The sequence below is a fragment of the Myotis daubentonii genome, chromosome 6, assembly GCF_963259705.1.
Source record: "Myotis daubentonii chromosome 6, mMyoDau2.1, whole genome shotgun sequence".
Classification (NCBI taxonomy): Eukaryota; Metazoa; Chordata; class Mammalia; order Chiroptera; family Vespertilionidae; genus Myotis; species Myotis daubentonii.
In genome coordinates, this window is record NC_081845.1 from 3,882,123 (window position 1) to 3,906,459 (window position 24,337).

General features: G+C 52.6%; 1 protein-coding gene across 5 annotated transcripts in view; it reads right to left on the bottom strand.

Moving 5' to 3' along the window:
- IGF2R (insulin like growth factor 2 receptor) overlaps positions 1–14,244 on the bottom strand; it is a 96,239-nt gene extending 81,995 nt beyond the window's left edge. For all 5 annotated transcript variants that reach the window (XM_059699903.1, XM_059699902.1, XM_059699901.1 and 2 more), the window contains exon 1: positions 13,908–14,244. In XM_059699903.1, coding sequence (XP_059555886.1) covers positions 13,908–14,056 — 149 coding nt within the window. In that variant the 5' untranslated portion in view covers positions 14,057–14,244. The remainder of the gene's footprint in view (positions 1–13,907) is intronic.
- Between the last annotated feature and the right edge of the window lie 10,093 nt (positions 14,245–24,337).

Consider the following 24,337-nt stretch of genomic DNA (forward strand, 5'->3'; position numbering starts at 1 on the left):
TTTATTTATTTACTTGTGTATTTATTTATTTTTTGTTAATGCTCACCTGAGGATATTTTTCCATTGATTTTTAGGGAGATTGGAAGGGAGAGGGAGAGACAGAGAGAGAAACATCGATGTGAGAGCGACACATCGACTGGTTGCCTCCCATACGTGCCCTGACCAGGGGCAGGGATTGAGCCTGCAACTGAGAGGTACGTACCCAGAATCGAACCTGGGACCCTTCAGTCTGCAGACCAGTGCTCTATCCACTGAGCCAAACCGCCTAGGACTGGACAATGTTTTTAAAGCATTTGACATTGGTGTCTTCCACAATGTCTCTCAAGTTTTCGTATGTCATCAGTGAGTGCTACAAAACTACAATACCTTGTAAAATATAACTTGGGGTTCTTTCAGTTTAAAACCAGCTAACATCTAAAATAAAGTCCATAAAATTCAGTTACAAAATGGATGGTGTGCCCAACCCCTTAAAAGAAAAAAAAAATCCTGGAAAACTGAGTTCGTGAGCCCTCCTCCTCTCCCTGCCTCCCAAGGCCACATGGCCGGACGCTTCTGAAATACGTCTGTGCTCCCTGGCCCCCTGAGCCCGGGGCTATGGCAATGGTCACATGGCTATTAAACATTTTATTATTAGCCTACAATGGTCGTTGCATAAAGCAGGACAGAGGAGTCAGTAATAAAATAGGCATGTATAAATCTATAATTTGGTTTCCTTAAAAAAAAAAAAAAAAGACAACCGAGTTGGTGATATACGAGCTAAATTCCCATAGCGTGGCCACTGGCTAGAGCAGGGGTCCTCAAACTTCGGCCCGCAGGCCACATGCAAATACAAATATTGTATTTGTTCCCGTTTTGTTTTTTTACTTCAAAATAAGATATATGCAGTGTGCATAGGAATTTGTTCATAGTGTTTTTTTAAACTATAGTCCGGCCCTCCAACGGTCTGAGGAACAGTGAACTGGCCCCCTGTTTAAAAAGTTTGAGGACCCCTGGGCTAGAGGGTTGTTTTTCTGAATCTGAATCTAGAGTGAACAGAAAATCTAAAATTGGGGGGACGAGGGGAATGAAAAGTCTTTCCAATCTGTACATCAAAAAGGATTTTCCTGCCTTGGCCAGGTAGCTCGGTTGGTTAGAGCGTCGTCCCCATACACCAAGGTTGTGGGTTCAATCCCCAGTCAGGACACATACAAAAAGCAACCAGTGAGTGCATAAGGAAGTAGAACAACAAATCGATGTCTCTCTTTCTTTCCTCCACCCTCCCTCCCTCCCTCCCTCCCTCCCTTCCTCTCTCTAAAATTCAATAAAGAAAAGGCGGAGGGGTGGGGGGCGGTGAGGGGGTGTTCCTACTTTGGCCTGCACCCAAGTCCTTCACAGAACATGGAGGAAATTGTTTGGCTCGTGACTGCCCCTTATCATGATCAGAGAGCTTCTCAGCTCATACATCCAGCCCCGTGCCCTTCCAAAATCCCCAAGTCTTTTCCACTAAGACGGGGAGGGATGAAGGGGGAGAGGCGGGCAAGAAAGACGGCACAGCAGGGCTCCCGACATGGGGCATGGGCGTCAGCGGCGGAGTGTCACCACGCTCGGGCGCGGGCACTGGAGGAGAAAGATCGGGTTTGGTGTGACAATCTGCACCCGACCTGAAGGCGGGGGACAAGCGCATCTGACACAGCGTGGCCAACGCTCATACAGGAAGCACTTCACTTCCTATTCTAACAAACCCACAGGCTGTGGAAAAGATACGGGGCCTGCGAGAAAGAGAGAAATAAAGGAGAGGTCTTTCCCTGGTGGCTCCACAGGTCTGGGCGCAGGAAGCCAGTGGAGAGAGAGAGAGAGAGAGAGAGAGAGAGAGAGAGAGAGAGAGAGAGAGAGAGAGAGAGATATCCGGCTGAGCCAGGTGCTAGTCCTCCCCAGAGCAGGGGCGCAGGCCCCAGCAAAGCTTTAAAAGCCAGCATCCCAAGTGGCTGACCGAGGTCACCTGAAACAGAGGGAGGTGAGGGCACTCAGAAAGGGGCATGGCAACCATGGGCACAGCCCACAGCCCCGGCCCTGGCCCCGGCCCCGGCCCCGGCCCCGGCCCCAGCCCTGACTCCAGCCCCACCCTGGCCAGCTGTGAGTCAGGCGTAGTTGCTGAGCCCTGGCTTCCTGATCTACAGAACTGAGTCACCCCAAAAGGTCGCTGCCAAGAAAATGGAGACTGGTAACGTAGAGCTTTTGAGAGCCTAGGATCGAAGGCTTTCATCTGGCTCAACAGGACTCAGACTGCTAAAAATTAACTTTACAAAGAAAGGTTAAGTGGGTGTGGGGCCTCCTGAAGGAATGTCACCTGACACTGGCAAGAACTGGAGAGGAGGGCGAAAGGGAGGGGACAGGATCTTGTCTTGCCCTTCTCCTCCGAGCTGATGGAGCTCAAGACAGAGATGGGGGAAGAGGAGGGCTCAGGACAGACAGACAGACAGACACACACACACACACACACACAGCAGCCTCCCGGGACCACTTCGGACAGGACAGCGCCGCTGGGCCTCCCGAGCCGACACCAGCACAGACCTGCAGAACCGGACTTCCAGCAGAGGGGCAGGAGAAGAGGACAGGACACGCTGTCCCTAAAGAGGCCTCACAGCAGGGCAAGGTGTGGAATTCGTCACAGATCGCAAGTGACCCTCCCAGCACAAAGCTGCCGAAGGACTGGCCTGGCCTCGCTCTGTGAGGTCGACTGCCGCTCCACGCCTGCGCCCAGTTCCGCTCTCAGGCACCACCAGGGCACCAGCCGGCACGTCCACCCCGAACCCTGCTCGGGGAGGAGTTTTTAAAAATCAGAGTAATCACCTGATGTTCTCATCCCTCGTCCCTCATATGCGTAAGGAAAGGTTGGATTAGAGGCCAAACCTCCTTCGTAATTACACGGATGTCAGAATCCAACTGCCTTGAAAGTCAACCCAGCCCTCGGCAGAGAATGCAAACCTTAATGCTCAGGCCCCACCAGGTCACCCCGGCCCCAGGCACCCTCCCGGCCGGACACAGTGTCCCTCCTTCGGAAAGGAAGGCGTCTGCCTTCCTCAGTCCTGGGCAGTCGGCTCGGCTGGTTAGTTCATGATGCGAATGCGGCCCCCGAAGGTGCTGGCTCTTCCCTGGGCTGATGAGGTGACACAGGAAACGCCTCTGCTTGCAGCTGCTGGGGTCCCGGGTAAGACTGGCACCTGGGGTTCCACGGGGAAGAGAAACACGCATCCCCATGTGTGTTCATTTAAAAAGCGCAGCATGAGCTCACCTAACCCTTGAAAGACTTTAAGGACAAGAGGAAAAAAAAAAAAAAAGAACAAGAGGAATGCCCGTTGAGCAACTGACTGGACGCCCGCGTGTCCAGGGCATGACCTGCACACGAGGTGGCTGGCCCACGTCGATGCACCGTGTAGAGGGAAAGCGGCCGCGTGCTCAACCGCTAGCCTGAGAGGAGACCTTGCGTCCTGCATCCCTGGGGAGACCGAACTGGAAACTTCCACGTCTCCATCGATGCCTGCATGGTCCTCCCACTCTGCCTCCCTCCCCCACCCCCCACCCCCGCCCGCCACCTCACCCCCCGACCCCCCTCCCCCGTCACTAGGGCCACCCTGCACCTCAGCCCCGGCCCCGGCACTCCCACGGACTGCTGCTTCCTCTCTCCCCCTCCCTCGCTTCTCCTGGAGCACCATTTCACACCCTCCCTGGGCCCCACATTCCAGGGCAGCGACCACCGGTCCTCTGAGCCCTTTCACAGCAAGCTCCTCGGAAGGACTGGTCCGGACCCACGTCTCCACCACGTCCTGTCCTCCCTCCTCCCTCAACTCCAACCCAGCTTCCACCCAAACCAGGGCCGCTGTCCCCACAGCCCTCCGCCTGCAAACCAGCCATCAGCCCTGGACGCTCGGGGTGACATCCCTCTCTCGTTTCTCATCTTGTCTCCCTGGCAGCTCCTGGTCAGCCTCCCCCGCTGGTTCCCCGTCGTGGGTACAGCTCCGCCATGGGGTGCCCGGCCCACCGCACCGCCCTCACCGCCCTCACCGCCCGCCAGACCTCCCTGCTCGATGTCCAGGAGGCACCTCAACACCAACATGGCCGAGCCGGCTCCCTCTCCCCCCTCGACGTGCTTTTCTCTGGAAACGGCGACTCCATTCTTTCCCCTGCGCCAAGCCATTCTCTTCTTTCTCTCCTCACACCCCACCACCAGCCATCAGCAAACCCCACGGCTTCACCTCCAAAACACCCAGAGTCCGACCACGTCCCACCACACCCGACGCTACAGCCCTGGGTCCAGCCTACGACAACATCTTACCCGTCTAGCAGAGATCCCCGCTTCCCCGCGTCCCTCCTCTGCTCCAAATCCGCCCTCGGAATGAAAGCCACAGCCATTGCCATGGCCTACAGGCCGGGGCCCTGCTCACTCAACCGCCCCATCCTCTCCCCCCATCCTCCTCTCGGGCACTCGCCGCTCCAGCCCCAAGGGCCCCTTCGCCAGTCCCCAAGCATGTCCCCCCCAACTAGACGCAGGGTTCCCTCGCTCATGGCCTTCGTGGTCTCTGCTGAAACTCCATCTTACAGACAGGCCAGGGGGTGCACCCACTGAGAGCAGCCCAAACCCTCCCTCCCCCCACCCCCCACCCTCAGAATGTCAACCAACGCCACTAACTCCTCTGCCTCCTGGCGGGGCCACTTCTGAAAGGACAGGAGAGCTGGCTGGCTTCTCACTTTGATCACACTTCCAGAGCAGATGGCAGGGGGCGGAGCCGGGGGGGGGGGGGGGGGGGGGACTCGTGCGACACACCCTCGTCACTTCTAGGAACCCTGCTCTTCAGCTCTTCCAGGCCGGTGGTTTGGGTTTCTACTTACAAGCCGGGGGCGAGGAGCAGGGGCTGTTGGGCAGTTCTTGTTGTTTCTGTGTAAAGCAGTGCTTTAGAGTAGAGATGGCAACAAACTGATTCTATACGCCGTCAAACCCGGGGCCACAGGCTCCTGACCAGCTCTCCGCGTGCAAGCCGCAGGGGCAGGGAGTGCCTCCGACACTTTCCTCCCAGCCGCCCACCCTCCACTGCTCCCACGTTCCCTGGCCTTTCCCTGGCCCCTCCGTGTGCTAACAAAACTGACATGAGGGCTTTCACAATCTCTCCTGGCCGGCCTGGCTCAGTGGTTGAGCGTCGACCTATGAACCAGGAGCTCATGGTTCGACTCCCGGTCAGGGCACAGGCAGGAGGCAGCCAATCAATGATTCTCTCTCATCATTGGTATTTCTATCTCCCTCTCCTTCTCCCTTCCTCTCTAAAATCAATAAACATATATTGAAAATATATTATAAAAAAAAAAAAAAGACTTTCACCATCTCCAGTCCCTCCACCTCTCCCGGCCAGATGGTCAGGCCAGAACTCCGTGCAGGAATGTGCCCTGGGCCTGGGGAAGCTGCCCCCGGGGATCGAAACGCACAAAAGGAAAAGGAAAATCCCACCCCAGGTCAGGAGCTGATCGGAGGGGCAAGTGTCACCGGAACCAGAGGGCCTGGGACTTCCCCACACAGAGGACTCGCAGGCCCTGCCTCCGCCCGGCCTCACAGAAATAGGCCGTGACGCACGGCTCCGGGCACCTCGACGCCCGCGCCTGCAGCAGCTGCTTCTCGTCTGGCACCGTGGTTTCCCGAGGCGCTTTCACAACCTTCCCATGGGCTTGCATCCTCCTTCCCTGTCCCCACCTGGTGAGGCCCCCGCAAGGGCGGGAGCCCCCCAACCGCCACCCCAGGCCCAAGCCGGCTGGGACTTCTCCACTCGGCCTGAAGTGCAGCAGCCACAACAGGAAGGGAGGATGAAGCCAAGAAAACGCAGGAGGGCCCCCCCCCCCGCCCCCCGGCCACCCGACATATGGCACCTGGCACCCGCCCAAACCCCACACCTCCTGTCCTCAAGCTCCTCCTTGTTCGAGGGAATGTGAGTTGGGCTTTCTGCTCCTCGGGCTGCAGGAATCCTCGAGGATACATACCTCGAAACCACAGGAGTTTGGATGCAAGATGGACCCCGAGAATCACAGTCCAGTGGTTTTAAAACTTTTTTAGATGGAAACGTTGCTTTCTCCAAAGGATTCTGACGTGGGGTGTCAATGCATAAAACAGAGAAATGAGAAATGCGTCCTGGTTGAGGCAGAAGCCCCGAGACGCTCACGGGGACTCGGGGGGACAGAGTGACGGGCTAGCCATGTCTCTGATCTAACCCAGCAGCCCCAAACTACAGAGGGAAAGCGGTCACTGCTGCCCCTCCCCACCGCGGAGGGGCCCGAGGTGGGCCGGCCACCGCCAAGCCTCCTGACTCCCCCTCCCGCCCTAGCAGCACCACTGGGCTCAGGATCACCGACTTCCTGAGGCCCCACGAGTGCAGGGAAGAGTCTGGATTCAAAACCAGGACAGCCACTTCCCAACTCAGGGACCATCTCGCAGGAGGGAACTGAGGCCAGAGAAAGGAGGCGATCTGCCCCCGCCAGCTCTCTCTCCCGCTCCAGCCGCACCCTGCCAGCGGCCCTCCGCAGGGCCCAGCAGCTGTCTCCTGGCAGGAACAGGCTGGGGGTCGTCACGGGGAGGGCGGAAAAGCCACGGAGACATACCAGCCAGAGGAACGCCCTGCCCATCCCCCCCGACCTCCCCAAAAACAATTTATAGCCAAGCTCCAACAACTGCTTCCATCTGACTCCGTGCAGCTGCAGGCCGGAGGGGGCCGGAGGGGGGGAGGGGGCCGGAGGGGGCTGGACTGCAAAGAGCTCTCTCGGGAATCGCCAGTGGCCACAGGGCACCACAAAATCAATATTACAAATGCCAGCAAAGAAGCTGGGCCCAGGGAGCGAGAATGGATTGAGCAGCCTTCACAGAGCAGAACCTCACAGCCAAGAGCCGTCCATGAAGAAAGAACAGGCCGTGGCGAATATACATCCATTGGAAACCTTGTTGACATAAACACACACACACACACACACACACACACACACACACACAGTGGACACACTCGAGAGGTTAAAGGGCTTATAAACACAGGAGAGTTGCTAAGCTGGGACACAGGACACAGGACATTCCCCGGAGCCCCGTCCAAAGTGGTAGCCAGATACAAAGGACAAACCGAGCAAGACAAAGAACAGGTTTGAGGCTGAGGAAAGGCTGAACCAGCACCATTAATGCAACTCTGACTCAAAGAGAGAACATTGTTTCCAAACACACAGCACACTCTCAGCTTGACTAGGTGCTAGGCCACACGGGAAGTGTCAATAAATTCTACCACGTTCACCCGCCACCATGACTGGGGGGGGGGGGTCCATTTAACCTGGGGATAAATCGTCGAAAAACTTCGTGAGTTCAGGAAGTTGACAAAGTTAGAACATTTGGGCCCCAGAAGGAAAGATTCAGAATGGAAGGATTAAAAACTAGGTATCAAAGCCTCTGGGGGCTGTGATCTGCAGGACAAAGGAGCACACAGCTTTAAAGTCACCTCAAACTAGAAAGAGAAGAATGAGGTGAGAGCTAGTAATAGAGAGCAGAAATTAACAGCATGGGGAAAAATGGTGATAGAGATGGGGAACCAAACAAAACGCTATTTCTTTTGGAAAGGTTAAAAAAGGTAAATCTTTAGGAAATGTGATTAAGGGGAAAATTTTACATAAATAAGGAGCAGGAGTTTTTTAAATTTACCGACAGATACAAACAGTATTTTCAAAAGCATAAAAATAGCACGCTGCTTATTTATATATGAATACCTAATTAAAATTACAAGCTTTCTAGGAAAACAACAGACAACCAAAATTGCCTCAAGAAAAAGTAGAAAATCTGAACAGATAAAGCAGCTAAAACTGAAACTATAGGCAAAACTCCGCCTCCACAAAGGCATCAGACAGTTTTACTGGTGAGTTCTACCAAAATTTAAGAAAGACAAAATGTCGGTCCTATACAGACACTATACCACGGCATACAAAATACTAAAATCTACCTCGCTCTTTCCACAAAGCAAACATGTGCTTGGTACTAAAGTCAGCCAAGAACAGCACAGCAAAGAAAATTACAGCCCCATCGCTCTTAAAAACAGCTGCGAGCATCCTACATAAAGTATTAGCAAACAACTAGATATATTAATGGGGGAAAATATTTTCACCCTTTCCTCACATCACACTCAAAATCTAACTCAGCCCTGGCTGCTGTGGCTCAGTTGGTTGAATATTGTCCCGTGCACCGAAAGGTCACCGCTTCCACTCCCCGTCCGGGCACATGCCTGGGTTTCAGGTTCAATCCCAGTCGGGGTGGCATGCAGAAGGCAGCCCCACGACTGATGTTCCTCTCTCTCCCCCTCTCCCTTCCTCTCTATCTAAAAAAAAAAAAAAAAAAAAATCAATAAAAATGTGTTTTTTTAATTAACTCAAAAAATTATCATATGGGTAAACATAAAGTTAAAATTATAAAACTTCTAGAAACAACCATAGGGGGGGGAAATCTATTGACCTCAGGGTAGACCAGGGGTTCTCAATTGGAGGTAATTTTGTCCTCCACCCGGGAGTCATTTGAAATGTGAAGACATTTCTGCTTGTTACCACTGGGGTTTGGGGGGTAGTACTCCAGGGGTGCTGCTGACCCCACACTGTACGGCGCAGCCTCCACACAGATCCCTGGCCCAAACGCCGATGCTGCTGAGGCTGAGAAACCTTGGGGAACCAAAGATTTAAAACTATTTTTTTAAAAAATCAGTTGGAGTTCATCAAAATTTTTTAAAGTATCTATATTTCAAAGAATACATTAGGAAATGAAAAGGAGCAAGCCAAAGACTGGGAAAAAATATTCATAATACATATTATACATACCTAAGAAAGGACTTGTACCCAGGCTAAAGAATTCTTAAGCCCTAGCCAGTTTGGCTCAGTGGATAGTGTCCACTGCAGACTGAAGGGTCCCCGGGTTTGATCCCAGGTAGGGGCCGTGCTCTCTCATCACTGATGTTTCTCTCTCTCTCCCTCCCTCTCTAAAATCAATAAAAATATATTTAAAAAAAAATAAAAAGAATGAAAAAACGAATTCTTAAAACTCAGCAAGATGACCCCCCAAAAATTGTAAGGGATGAGGGACAAAAGACTGTTTTTAACAGACACTACAAAAGACATCCACATAGTCAAGAGTTCATGAAAGACGTTCAACATCATCAGGCATCACAATAAATACAAAAACATATTCAACATCACGAGCCAGCGGGGACACGAACATTAAAACCACAGATACAACTGCAAACCCGCAAGAATGGCTCAAAGAGAAAAGACTGATACCATCAGTGTTGGCAGAAGATAAGGAGCAAATGGAACAGACTGCTGGTGGGGATACAAAATGGACCACCATTTCCGAACAGTCTGACAGTTTCCATGAAGTTAAACGCTCACTCGCCATTCAAGAATCTCCCCTCCAACCCTCTCCCCCCCCCAAAAAAAGAATGCATGTGTCCACATAAAATCTTGTGCTCAAATATTCACAATGGCTTTTATTCATGATAGCCACAAACTAGCAACATCTAAATTACTCTTGGATGGAAAACAAAATCAAGACTAAGACGACATATTATTTAAAATTAACAGAAATAGGAAGAGGAGGGTGCTCATGGCCGCTGCCTCCCGGGGAGAGTGGTCAAGGTCAAGGCCAAGGCCAACACAATCTTTTGGGATCCCAGTGTGACATTCCGTTTGAGATGTCTCCATTCCAGCTCTAGCCCCTCCCAGTTCTCCCCTCTGCTTAAGAAATGCTTCAGAACCACTTGGAGAATATACGAATCCTGCGTCACCTTGCCAGGATTAAAGGTGAGGAGACGCTCCTGGCATATATTCAGGCCTCTGTCCCTCACTGGTCATGAGCCAGCTGTGAGGAAAACAAAGGACTGTGAGGAGACCCAATCTCAGCTCCATCCACCTCACACACCACCCACCACCGGTGGGGGCATTCCCACGAAGTGTCCATTCCCAGGAAGTCTCCATTCCTGGGACAAGCTGTAAAAAGGAAGGAAAGAACAGGACCTGCGAAGTAATGAGCTACTCTCTGCCCCTAGTCCCAGGTCCGGAACCCTGTTACGTTCTCTCTGCCCGCACAATACAGTTTCATATGCCAAAGGGTCAAAGTAAAGATGAGAACATCGGAATTCTTTTTCTCAACCCCATCCTTCAAAAATTCCTCTGTGAAACGCTGATAAAAGATGTGGAGCCCAATCAGGAATTCATTGCCTGGGAATGTGTCCGGAAGTTGTTCTAAGAATTAATGCATGCGGTCTAACGTACCCATAATTAACAATCTTGGACTTCTACACACTTATTGTTGCAAGAAATGTACACACACAAGTGGATGTGGTCCAAGTTTAACATGTGGCCCAAATTAAGCATATAAGCATTGTTCCTTCGGAAAAAAAAAAAAATTTGCAGGGAAAAAAATCTAGAGACAGCAACTAAACCAACCTCAACTCCCAGCTGGCTTCATTATCCTCTTGTCCTCAATGTAATAAAAACTTCCAGGATTTATACCCAAACAATTGGGGGGAAACTTGTTCTGAATAAATTTTAAAGTGGTTAACTACGTAAATCAAGCCAGCCCAATGCTTTAGTTTATAACTAGTACAAACTGTTAAGACCTCACTCATTAAGGATGTTAACACCTTAAATAAAGGGTGGAAGCTCACCTATTATACGTGCAAGATAACACTTTTAGAAAGTGAGAATCACACCGCAGTGAGGAAAGCTACAGGGCGGCATCGTGGTCACTTCTGGTGACTGCTTGGCCTCTGTGTTCGCTCTCTCTCTCCCTCTCTTTCTCTCTCTCTGGTCCTGCGACCCTCAGACATTCCTCGCCAGCACAACAGCCCTCAGGCCTCAAGACCTCTGTGCGGCCGAGCCCGCAGCCGCTCAGGCTGGCCTCCTAATAGCCACCACCTCCCAACAAAGAGCTGACTCGGCAGTTAAGAATCGCCAACTTCTTCCAGAGCCAGGGCTCACCGGTCAGGAGTCCTCCTGACCCCTAGAAACTAGAGCTGAATCGCCCTGAAGAACCAGTGCTGTGAGTGAGTGCCGCGTGGAGCCAGGCACTTTGGGAAACGTGCAGGGCCGTCCCTGCCTCTCCGTGCACGGCCGCAGCGGCCTGTTCTCTCCATGTGCCCGAGCGCAGCTCAAGCTGCTGCTGAAATCCTTCCAACAACAGAGCGCGCCAGGAACTGCACCCCTGCCCACCACCCTGACCCCAGGAGGGGTCAGGGCCACTGCTCACCCCGGTCCCCCAATCCGAGGGCCCAGCACGGGGCCAGCTCCCCTGCAGGAGGCCCAGCCTCCCCTCCCGCTGGCCCTAGGGGATTGCAGATGAAAGTCCCTCTGGGATTCTCAAGGGGAGGTTGTATCCGCAGAACTCCAACTCTGTGTTTTAGAGGCCATGAGAATTTACTATTGGGGGGGGGGGGGGAGATCTAGTGAGGCCTGGACAGTGTCTGGGCACTCCAAACCTGTGGCTCGGAGGAGGGGTGTCTGGGGACTGCCCTGAGCACCAAAACACAATGAATGAGACAATTTCAACAGAAAATATACCGCGGACAAGCATTTGGCGTGTGATCCCGCGCCCACCAGGGCCTGCTCCACACAGAGGCAGCACAAAGAAACAGTAACACTTCTGAAGCCGACTTGACTTTTCACACTCCCGGGGAGACCTTGCAGAGCTGTTTACCTTTCGGCCAAATGGACACCCAGGAATGGGTTGAAAAGGCAGCTTCATACATCCTGCTTTGGTGATATTTCATAGAACTTTTCATACTGGATTAAAAAAAAAAAAAGATCAGCTCACATTCCCAAACTTCAAGTAACTGTGAGCCGGAGTTAAGGAACTTTTAGCCAGAGTCCTCTCAAGAAAAGTACACCAATTATTCTCTCTCACACACACCCCAAAGAAAATGCCTTCACAAGGATCGAGGCCAAGGTATCCATTTAAAACAAACAAATGGAAGAACTTCCCTTGGCAGGTCCTGGGTGGAGAGAGAGATTGTGCACATGGCTCTGGAGAGGTCTCCATGCGAAGCACAGAGCATCGCAGACAAAGGGAAAAACGTGGAGGAGCTCTCAGGTCCGGCCGAGGGGTTTGCGTCCTAAGAAAAACTAAGCAAAACTAAACACACCCACTTCGAAGATACTCTCAGATAAACGGTGGAGGGCAGTTTATCAGCTAGCGTGCCTATCACCCTGCAGGCACTCTCCCCTGTGGCAAGTCCTGCCCACCTATCACGGGAGGGAGAAGCACTTAGAGATACAAAGGCCATTTTCTGCTCCACAGCGAGGCCCTGGGCATTCCACCTGGAGATGAAGTGAATGAACGCAGGTTCAAGGCGCAGGGGTGCCGACGAGACACCAAAGCAAAAGCAAGGCCCTCCCCCCTCCCCCACACTAGCCAGCCACGCCGTCTGGGGCCGCCCTTGAGGCCAAGTTTAACCTTAACTATTAAGAAATAAACTCCGATGTGCTCACAAGAGCCAGACTTGGACCAGCCCAGCTGGACGAGTTTCTTGGAGATAAGGCTGGTCACCGCAGCCATGAGTCGGAACGCGGGGCCACGGCAGCCCCGGCCGACCATGCTGGCGCTGCAGCCCTCCCCTCCGTGTCCTGCTCATTGATTTACCTGAGTAACTGTGGGGGTCGGGGCGGCTAACTGGCCGGCAAACTCCTGGGCAGTAGCCGCTCCCTCCGGCCCCTCCCCCCTCCAAAGAAAGGGGAGAGAGAGAGTCTCTTTCCAAAGAGTTTCCACCGTGAGCTGAGCCTCACTCTCCTTAGAAAAATATTCCCCCAAGTTCTGGGCTGGGGGTGGGGGTGCTGGCCAGGCCATCTCTGACCCGTGGGAAGAGTGAGACCCCACAAAGCCCAACTCGCAGCCCAGCCCACGGCGGGCTCAGCCTCACTTTACGCTGAGAAGTAACTCGCCAGTGCGAGGGAGGGGGCGGCGGGCTGGCCACCAGCGCCCCTCGGCTTCCCATCAGCTTCCTTTACCCCAAAGGGGGTGGGGGCGCGCTGGAGTCCCCATCCTCCTCCACAGGCCAGAGGAGGCGGGTGAGAAATCCTCCGCATAGACGGTTCCCCGGGGCTCCTGGCCACCGCCGAAAACCAAAAGCCGTCGACGAGACCAGCGATGGCATTACACAATCATGGTTCCAGAGCAAAAGGCTCCGCTAGAATAATCTGCACGAGACAATGACATCATGTGAGCAACTAGACAGGAAGTTAGGCTCCGAGGAGCGAAGGGTGAGATCTTGAAAGCCCGTTCACCCCGTTCCTCCACCAAAAGAAAAAGAAAAAAAGAAAAAAGAAAGTCGCTTTCTGTGGAAATGATACTCAAAGAAAAAATGGAAAACCCACATGGAGGAAACCCATCAGCAAATGAAACCAAAACCCCAACTCCACGGCCATCTGTGCGCGTGAGCGTCCCACGGAAGGGGCGCCGCGGCCCCGGTGGAACTTGGAGGAAACGTGGGGTGGGAACAAAGCGAGGCCGTGCCCGGGGTCCTGCGCCCTCCAACTTTCGCCGGCGCCCGGCGCCAGGGGCCCGCGGCGTGTCCCCCGCACGGGTGGCGCCGGCCCGCGCCCGCACCCGCACCCGCACACAAAGCCGCCGGACTTGGTGACAGCCACAAGTGGCCGGGCCCCGGGCCCCGCCAGCGCCGGCACGGCGCGCCCCCGCCCGCCGCACCCCCCGCCCGCGGGGTCTCTTCCTTCCCCACCACGCGGGCAACTTTCCCTCGGGGGCGGGGGGGACCCCAGCCTGGACGAGAGGTGCCCCGGGGACCCCGGACCCTCCCGAGCGCCCCCGCCCCCCGCCCAGCCCCGCGGCGCGCCGGGGCACCGCGAGCGCAGCCACCGCCGGGCGGGCCACCCACCTGCACAGCTCGGGGAACTCGGCGCCCTGGGCCCTCGCGGCCCCCGGGGCCCCGACGAGCAGCAGCAGCTGCAGCGCGAGCAGGGAGCGCAGCGGGCGGCCGGCGGGCGCGGGCCCCAGGTGGGCGCTCCGGCCGGCGGCAGCACCCATCGCGCGGGGCCCGGGCGGCACGGCGGGCGCGGGGTTAGCGGCGCGCGGCTGCCGGGGGCCGCGCCCGGGACATGGATGCGCCGCCAGGGTGGAGGCGGACCGGAGCGCGAGAGGAGCGGGAGCGGAGTGAGAGCCGAGGGGCGCGCGGCTCGGCTGGGCTCGGCGGCGGCGGCGGCGGCCCCGGAACCGCGTCACGTGACCACCGCCAGTCCCGCCCCCGCCCCGCCCCGCTCACGTGACTCCCTTGTTCAGGTGATCCCCGCCCGCCGTCTCCGCCCAGGCCCGGTCACGTGGGCACCCCACGCGCGGGGCGAGAAGCGGCGTGGCGGGGCGCGGGCGCAGGTGTGGGCGGAGACCTGCCTGCCCTGCGCGGCCTCAGTTTCTCCCAGCGAACGCCCGGTCGGCACGTGGGCGCTTCTCCGCTTAGAGGAACCGCTTCCCAACCTGGACGGGCCGGGGGCGGCCCGGGGCGGGCTGGTGCCCGGGCGCCGGTGCCACCGGTGCCACCGCACAGCTGTTGCTGGGGTCCTGCCCCGCGGACGCAGGTCGCGCAGCCCTGCGCCGGGCTTTCCAGCCTTTGCCCGGGAGGGAGCCTCCCGCGATCTCCGGTGGGAACGGTCTTCCCTGAGCGCGTGGCTCCCACAAAGAAAAGGGGGGCACAAGTATGGGGCCGTGGACTGTAAAGGAGGCAAAAGTGTAACTGCCCAGCGAGCGCCCCTCAACAAAGCCGTATTCATCCCTCCGTTCAAGTATGTGGTTGCACCCACACCATGGGAACGCCTGGGAGCTGGGCAGAGTGAAAGTAAAAAGTTCAGCTCGTTCACCTTCTCTCCCAGCAAAGACAGCATCCAGGACCATCGCGATGGAAACAGCTCATCTTTCTTGATGCTCGGCCAGCGCTCCACAAGCCTCAATCGGTGGGAACCTTGTCACAGGTGTGGGGCGGAGGCACAGACTGTTAATAACTTGCCCAAAGGCACCCTGAGACGTGGCAGAGCTGGAACTCACACACACACAGTAACCGCGATTCAATAATAGCTAACATGTATCGAGTAGGTAATGATGTGCCATGCAACATACTGGCGCTTTTACTTAGCTCATTTGACCCTAAGGCAATCCTATGAGAAAGGTATCTTGATCGCACCATTTTATACTGGAGGAAACGGAGGCACAAAGAGATTAAATGACTTTGAGGTCATGAAGCGAGTAAGTGAGAAAGCCGGGGTTGGAGCCGGAGCGGGGCAGCCCCAGAGCCTGTGCCTTAGCCACGAGGCTACGCTGCCACAGAGCAATGCGGCCCAAGAGGAAAGTGTTGCAGTGGCTCAAAGGGTGTGGCTCCGATGTCCGGCTGGGGACATCAAGAAAGGATTTGTCCAGGCAGAAAAATGTCCTTTGCCCTTCTAGATTCTTTGTCTGGCCTCCTCATTAAATCGGCATAAAACAGATTAACAGGAGGAAAACATTCCATTTCGGACACATTGAAGCCCCATAAAAACATGAGACCCAAGGGTCAGGCAACTGAGGCTTCTACGCCACCCTAAACTAAGGAATGGGAGGGGTTAAGCCTGGGAATTCACCGGAGAGGACGGTAATTTCCAGAACCGCAGGAATAGCCGGAGTTTGATAACCAAATATTTGCCCCAAGCGGCAGGGAAATCTTCCAGATTAAAAGGTCACCTGTGGCCGAACCGGTTTGGCTCAGTGGATAGAGCGTCGGACTGCGGACTGAAGGGTCCCGGGTTTGATTCCAGTCAAGAGCATGTATCTTGGTTGCGAGCACATCCCCACTGGGAGGCGTGCAGGAGGCAACTGATCGATCTCTCTCATCGGTTTCTAATTCTCTATCCCTTTCCCTTCTTCTCTGTAAAAAATCAATAAAATATATTTTTTTTAAAAAAAAAAAGGTCATCTGTGGTAATAGCTCTCTTTCTAAGTCAGGCTTCTATCTAAATTCTTCTAGACGGTTCTGGGAGAGGTAAGGGATTTTCTTGAGTCCCCTGGGTCTTGATTGCCCTCAGTTCAAAATAACCCTCGTGCCAACGTAGCCCATTTTGGAGTGGCATGTTCTGCTCCCCGTCGTGGTCATGTTTTCCACTCCCGATCTTATGGTTGACACAGGCGAAGATCTTCAGCAGATACTCAAACCACCGGGTGAAACATTATTGCAAACTGGAATATTCACTTTGTCTCGAAGTATTTTTCTCCTAATAAAGAGGAAAGATATCTCTACAATGTAAGGGTCTGGGCGAACCACCTTAATCAGGTGATTTAAATTAGTATCACCAACTTTTGTGAAGAACTAACACTTTCTGCTTTCCAAAGTGATGTGATGAAAAATACTGCTAACGGTTAATATTTAAGCCGAGAGTATAATTATGACTCAGATGCAGATGTGAAATGAACATGTCAAAGGTATTATTTGACTCATTAATTAATGTAAGAACCAGTAACATGTTACAACTGGTTTAAGGTAGATTCTGAAGAGAGCCCAACATTTTATATACAGTATAGGCAGTCAGGACGCTGAAGTTCAATTGCCTAATAGAAGACTGATCAACATCCATGGGTCAAAAATCAACTGTATGTCTAATGGACACCATTTGCATTTCTAAAGAGAAGAATTAAGAGACAATACCATCAGTAGTCCACAAATTACAGAGTTGTAAAATAGCTCAAAGACTATGAAAGGCACAGGCCCACAGCCATTAGATAACCCAGAGGATGCACTATACAATGCCCAGCTGTCCATTCAAGTTACCCAATAATATATTTGGTCCATTTCACGGTCTTTCACAAGTTTTGTCTATAGTACAAAATACCACTTCTGTGGTATTCTTGCCAACATATAACCTAAATGTAATCAGAATGAAACCATCAAATCCAGATTGTGAAACATTCTACTAGAAAACTGAACAGGACAATTCAAAGATGTCAGTACTTTGGAATATTGCTCCCCACCACCACCACCAAAATAGAGGAGAAGCGGGAGCACTGTCCCGGGTCAGGCTGGCACACGGCAGGCTGAGGGCCCGCTCTGACCAGGAGGCTGTGTTGAAAGTCAAGTGTCATTGGAAGACAGCCACACCCCTTTGTGTCTGCACTTTCCTGTGGCTGCTCTTGTCTACCATGGCAGGACTCAGTTGCAACAGAACCCGCGGAACAGCAAGTGTTTCACCATCTGGCCCCCTACAGAAAAGGTTGGTAACTCTTTTCTAGATCAGCGGTTTGCAAAAGTGTGGTCCTGGGAACAGCAGTTTTGGCATTTCCTGGCAGCTTGTTAGAAACGCCACTTCACACCCTGGCTGGTGTGGCTCAGATGGTTACAGCGTCATCCTGTGCACCAGAGGGTCGGGTTTGAGCCAGGGTGGAAGGCAACCAACCAACCTTCTTTCCTTCTTTCTTTACTCCCTCTCTCCCTCCCTCCCTCCTTCCTTTCCTCCTTCCTTCTTGCCTTCCTTCCCCTCTCTCTCTCTCTCTCTCTTCTATGAAAACCATATCCTCAGGTGAGGATTCAAACAAACAAACAAAGAAGCGCCCATCCATGCGCTCCACTCTGACCTACTGACACAAACTCTGACCTACTGACACAAACTCTGACCTAGTGACAGACTCCAAGTCTTTGGCGACGGCCCCAGGAAAGCGTTTGAACAAGTTCTCCGGGGGATTCTCACACGCACCTCGAAGGTTTGAGAAACACTGTCTTGAATTAAAGGAGACTAATCAAGACAACAAAGTATGATGCATGACCCTTACCTAGAGCCTGGGTCCCAAAAAAAGGAAGGGATAAGGGATGCTTGGGGATCACTGGAAAAACTTGGATGGAAATGGTCTATTAGAAACTCTAAAGGCAAATGGTACAGGACAGGGGTGGGCAACCTTTTTGTGAGTGCGTGCCAAAACCAGCAAAATCTCTGACTCAAAATACTTCTGCGTGCCAACCCTAATTTTTTGAGAACATGTTACGCCTACTTGATATCTCTTAAGGTGTACGTATGTGAAGAACCTTGAAGAAATAATAAAATTCATTCGAGCGACAAAAACACAGTAGATGATGGTGAAAATACATTTATTTTTTAATGTATACATGTACACTGATAGTCCGACAGAAAACTTTATGACTCCATTTGATATTATCAGTGGAACTTTTGCTGCTGCATGACTGATAACAGAGATTTTACATCAGGTTTCTATTTTGTGACCTTCAGAGATATGCACGAGCTACTACTTTCATCCATCAGGCTACTCCTATTACGAGACTTAACAAAATTCATCACTGAGAACAAAGATTCACAAGCGTATGTGGATGAAACCAAAACACTGGTCGGATCTAGGAAGGCAGGGAGAGTTAAGGCAGAGGCATAGTGCCGGGAGCCGGTCCATCCTTGCTGTTTCAAGGGACCTGGCATATATGGCATACTGTTCTTAATATGTTTGCTCACCTTCTTGGCACTATGTGTTTTAACCAAGGTCACCTCTTTGAGAAAGGTTGTTTCCCCAGGTAGGGATTTTCCCCTGAAGTCAGGGAGGGGATAAAACTCCTTAACTAAGTGCCAGGCGGGTAGTTAATCACTTTAACTACAAACAATCACGCTTAAGCTACATAATCTTTACTCCCTGGAATGGAGATAAGAAACGCCCTAACCTTTGCAATAGAAATTGACAGGATTAAAATCAACTGGTATAAATACGGATGTAACAAGACAATAAACACCAGAACTTCGCTGGAGATCCAGACCAGAACTTGGCTGGAGATCCTGGCTAGAGATCCTGGCTAGGCTGCTGATCAACTGAACGCTGTCTCCGTGTCATTCCTTCTTCGCTGACTCCGTCCACACCTTTGGGGACCCCTGGACCTGCTGGGATTGGACCCCAGCAGCATAGAAATTGCTCTTCCCCTCTCTCGTCAATCCATGTCTATGGTCTTCAAGATAACTTGTTAGGTAAAATTATTTATTTATCTAAGATGCACCTACACTGAATTTATCTGAAAAATAAAAGTTGATATTAAGAAAAAAATTGTAATTGGAAGATTATAAGAGAGGGTTTCACGTGCCAGCAACAGTTACTGACTGGCGTGCCCACCCCTGGTATAGGGACTAACTCCTGTATTTCATTGAAATTGTGCTGCACACCTTCCAGAAAACAGAGACTCAGAGGCGTTAGCCCAAGACCCCATGCTATGGAGTTAGGTCCCCTAAAAAGATGCGTTGAAGTCCCAGCCCCCCGTTACTTCAGAACGTGACCTTATTGGAGAACAGTCGTTGCGGATGCAATTAGCTAACATCACGTCATACTGGAGGGTGGTGGGGTCAGTCCAGTGAGGCTGGGTCCTGAGAAGAGGAGGAGACGCAGAGACAGGGAGAAGGCGGCCGTGTGGGGATGCAGGGGTGGCATCTGCGAGCCGGGGGAGGGGAGGGCGAGCTCGGCCGCAACACCAGGGGCCGGGGGAGAGGAATAGATGGCCCGGCAGGACCTCAGAGGGCGCACGGCCCTCCCCACACCTGGACTTTGGACCTTCCAGCCTCCAGGACTGAGACCATCCATTTCTGTTTGAACAAAGTGGCACCTGGTTACGGCAGCGCTAGGTGGACACACCTCGCCACAACCTCGCCCCCACAGGGCAGATCCCGCAGCTCCAGCCACTGCCCACTGCAGGCTCCGTCCGCCGGCCTTGGACGCTCGCCTGGCTGTGGAAACAGCTCAGGAGGCAGCGCAGGAACAGAGGCACGCGCTGCTGTGGGCTCCCAGCTTGGTGTCTGGAGCCATGAGCCGTGGGGTTGCAGGTCAGGCTGCTGGATGCCCCTGTGGGGTACAACCCCAGCTGTGCAGCCGGCGGTGCTCAGTGCATCTCAGGCAGAAGGCGCAACGAATCCCAGCCACTTTCCTGAACGGCCCAGAAAAAAGAAACAAAACCTGTCTGGTAAGTAGTATCGTAAAATCAATGTGACATTTCTTGACTGAGATAATGGTATTGTGCGTGTGTAGAAGAACGTCCTTCTTCTTACGTGGTTCATGCAGAGTGTGATATCACCATGTCGGCAACTTTCAAATGGTCCAGAAAAGAAAAGGCTACACGGCTACGTGTACAGGTAGAGAGCACAGGTGGCCAGTTCGATTTCCGGTCAGGGCACATGCCTGGGTTGCAGGTTCAATCCCCAGTAAGGGCGTGCAGGAGGCAGCTGGTGAGTGATGTTCCTCTCTCATTCATGTTTCTGTCTCTCTAAAAATCAATAAAAACATTAATTTAAAAAAAGAAAGAAAGCAGAGGTCGGAATATTAACAGCTGCTGAATGCAGGGGAAGCCTGTATCGGTGCTCCTGGAGTAGCCTCTCAACTCCTGTGGAGGTTTGACATTTTTTAAAAGAAAGGTGGAGCCGAAACCGGTTTGGCTCAGTGGATAGAGCGTCGGCCTGCGGACTGAAAGGTCCCAGGTTCGATTCCGGTCAGGGGCATGTACCTGGGTTGCGGGCACATCCCCAGTGGGAGATGTGCAGGAGGCGGCTGATTGATGTTTCTCTCTCATCGATGTTTCTAACTCTCTCTCTCTCTCTCCCTTCCTCTCTGTAAAAAATCAATAAAAAATATATTTAAAAAAAAAAAAGAAAGGTGGGGCCCGGCTGTGGTGGCTCAGTGGGTTGAGCGTCGTCCCATGGACCAAGAGGTCCTGGGTTCGATTCCCATTCAGGGCACATACCTGGGTTGCAGGCTTGATCCCCAGTAGGGGCGTGTAGGAGGCAACCAATCAATGAGTCTCTCTCATCATTGATGTTTCTATCTCTCGCTCCCTCTCCCTTCCTCTCTGAAATCAATAAAAATGTTTGTTTGTTTGTTTGTTTTAAAAAAAAAAGCAAGTTGGGAAAGAAATCCCATCGTGGAGGAGACTGTTTCTGAGTGAAATGTGGGAGGATGGGGTGAGGGGATGTAGAGAAAGGACACTGTAGACAGGAGAACAAGGCTCAGGCAGAAGCTGTGTCATGAACAAGACTGCTTTGCTTGAGTGAAAACCATATGGGAATAGAAGCTACTTTAGCCAAATATTGTGCTACATCCTGGCCTTATGAAATGTATTCCTTCCCTCGAGTAGTTCATGGCTTAATAGGGACCATAGTCCATTTTGATATAAGTTTGGAACAATTTTATTAGGGCCATTTCCTATAGGATCTGGAAGGGTCACTTAAGAAATTTAGATTTCCATGGCTATCAAGTGAGGAACAATAATAGCTGACAAAATAATACTTATTAAAGACTCACGACACGTCCAAAACCATTCGGCCTCGTATCATTTAAACATCAGACACCTATGAGACAGGGGCTTTTATTACCCTCCTTTAAAAGGTGAGACCTTCATTCAGGCATAAAGACATCAGATACCTTGCCACGGTCGTGCAAATAAGAGACAGAACTTGGACACGAGCTGTATGATCTGGTACCATAAAGCCCGTCACCTTACCTCACAAACTCCCTCACTCAGAGCTCTGAGCCTGAGAGAGGGGCTCACGGGTGACCCACCTGGTGGCAGGAGAGACTAAGAGCTGCTCAGTGACAGTATTAGAGTCAAGGCGACAAAAGAGACTGCAGAGGCCCTTTGTCCTTCCCCAAGAACTGGGTCACCCCTGGCCACGGGGAGCGCGCAGGCCTGGTGACTTCAAGAACACCTGGGCACCCCGTGACTCCTGAGAGCAGTGGCCTGGGAACGGAGAGGGATGGGGATAGAGGCGTGAGGCCCAGACGGTTGGCTGCCTTCCTGTGGGCATTCCCTCCTCTGCGGGCACAGCCCCTCCCAACAAAGAGGCTAAAGGTGTGAGGCCCTTGCACCCCAGCTATTTTACAACCAGAGTGAGGGCATGTGACCCAATCCTGACCATGACATTGATGGGAGGTCTCCTGGGACCCTCTGAGAATGTCTCTATTGATTCCAGGGAGGAAGGGAGAGAGAGATAGAAATATCAATGATGATAGAGAATCATTGATCAGCTGCCTCCTGCACGCCCCCTACTGGGGATCAAGCCCGCAACCCAGGCATGTGCCCTGACCAGGAATTGAACCGTAACCTCCTGGTTCATAGGTTGACATTCAACCACTGAGCCCCGCCGGCCGCAGGAACCCTTCCTTTTAGCGTGAGTGTGAGTGTCCCAGCTTGAGGCCCCTGCAGCTGCCGTCGCCCCTGAACTCTGAGGGGAGAAGTGGCCAGCACCGTGCGAGGAAGATGGAGAGCATCAGCGCCTTCGGTGACGTAGTTAACCACGTCACGAGAGCCCTCGCACTGGCCGAGGTCTGGCCATTGGCTCGGGGGCACAATTAATAAGTGTGAGCCCTGTGTGTTAGTTAATAAGTTATTGCCTCTCAGCTTTGATGTATGCTCCGTGATAAACAAAGACATTCTTTTACTAGTAAGTGCTTCTTCCCAGTGAGCGTGCTGGTCAGCTTTCTGAGTAGAACACACTCTGGGGGGACCTCGTGGGAGAAGGGGTTCCTCGCTGTATCCAGCACAGCCACGCCGCGGGCACTGCCACCTGCTGCCGCTGGGGACCAGCGCCGGCCTGGCCGCTCCGGGAACGTCTCTGCTACTCGGTGAGCTGAACCGCACCTTCTCCAATGCGCTCTGAACCCCTTCCCAGCTGGTCTTTTCTTGGGTCCTCTCCCTCAGCCCTAGGGAACCACATAGAGTTCCCTTCTAGTTAATAATTCTTTTTTTTTAATGCATTTTTAATCCTTGCCTGAGGATATATTTATTGATTTTTTTTTTTAGGGAAAGAGGAGAAAGAGGAACATCAATGCGAGAGAGAAACATTGATCAGTTGCCTCCCATACACACTCCGACCAGGGATCAAACCCGCAACCTAAGTATGTATTCTGACCAGGAATCGAACCCACAAACTTTTTGGCATACAGGATGATGCTCCAACCAACCGAGCCACCCGGTCGGGCCGTTAATAACTCTTTATATTAAACTTTCCGTGTGTCTGTCTCCTGAGTGGGCGCAGACTGCTACCGCATGTGTAGTTGGCTTTCGTGTTATTTAGAAGAACAGGCAGGCAGCCAGGCTTGGAGCACAGGCTACGGCTCGCCAACCCCTGATCCAGAAAATGGCCGCACGTGGAGAACATTGTGGTTCAGTGTTCAATATCGATTACATCCCAGCTCATTACTCGAAGCCAACCAAAGCTCTCTACTAGCTCAGAAGTGGGCATGCCCGAGCCGTGCTGTGCCAATGCGGCCGCCCTGGAGGCTTCTGGGAAGTCAGCCCTTGCTCTTGGGAAAATGCTACTGCCCAAAGCCGGCCCGGGTGTGGGCAAGAAACCTCGAGGCCCGGTCCCCACGAGCAGCTATCCCGCCAGCTTTAGGAACAATTTGACAACGTGGACGGTAGAGAAGAGCTTGTCTCTAGCCTTCTTTTCATGTGAGCTAAAAAAACAACAACCTCCCAACTTCCCTTCATTAGCTCTGAATCGGGTCATCTGTTATTTCAGCTAAAAGCGTCCTGAGTGGAAACCTCCTTCAAAGGGTAGTTATGAAATCTTAATGGATAATGTCACCATGGCATGTAAATTGTAAAGCACACCTGAAACTAATATAATATTGAATGCCAACAGTAGCTGAAGAATCAATAAAAGCCCCGGCGGGCGTAGCTCAGTGGTGAGAATATCGGCCTGTGCTCCGCAGGGTTGAGGGTTCAATCCCCATCCCCTGGTCAGGGTGCGTGTGGGAGGCAATCAATCGATGTCTCTCTCTCATCGATGTTTCTCTCTCTCTCTCCCGCTCTCTCTCTCTGCCCCCCCCCCTTTCCACTGTCTCTAAAAATCAATGGAAAAAATATCCTCACTCCAAAGGGGAGGATTTAAAACACTTAAAATAAATAAGCTCTACCAATAAGAATATTGGTCCTATTGAAATAATCACCAAAAACCCCTCCCCCCGGTCAACGCTGGGTCTCAGTCACATGGACTGTCCACGCAGGCCTTTGACACCCTATTCCGCCGAAAATCAAAACCCTTCGTTTCTCTTCAATAAGTTTTTTAAACTTATCGTTGACACGATTACAGGTTCCCCCAGCGCCCCCTTGACTCACCTCCGCCCAGTCCCCGCTCCCTCCCTCTGGCCACCGCCATCCGTAACTTTTTAAAATTGCAAACTATTATTTCTTTTAGCTTGAGATTCCCAACCCACAGAAGGAAAGGCGTGGAGCAGGAAACCAGCAGTAATTATTAGCCTGTCAGAGTGATGCACTGAAGTTTCCTACGAGCAGCTCGCGCCTCCCGCTTGGTCCCTTTCCTTCTCTCC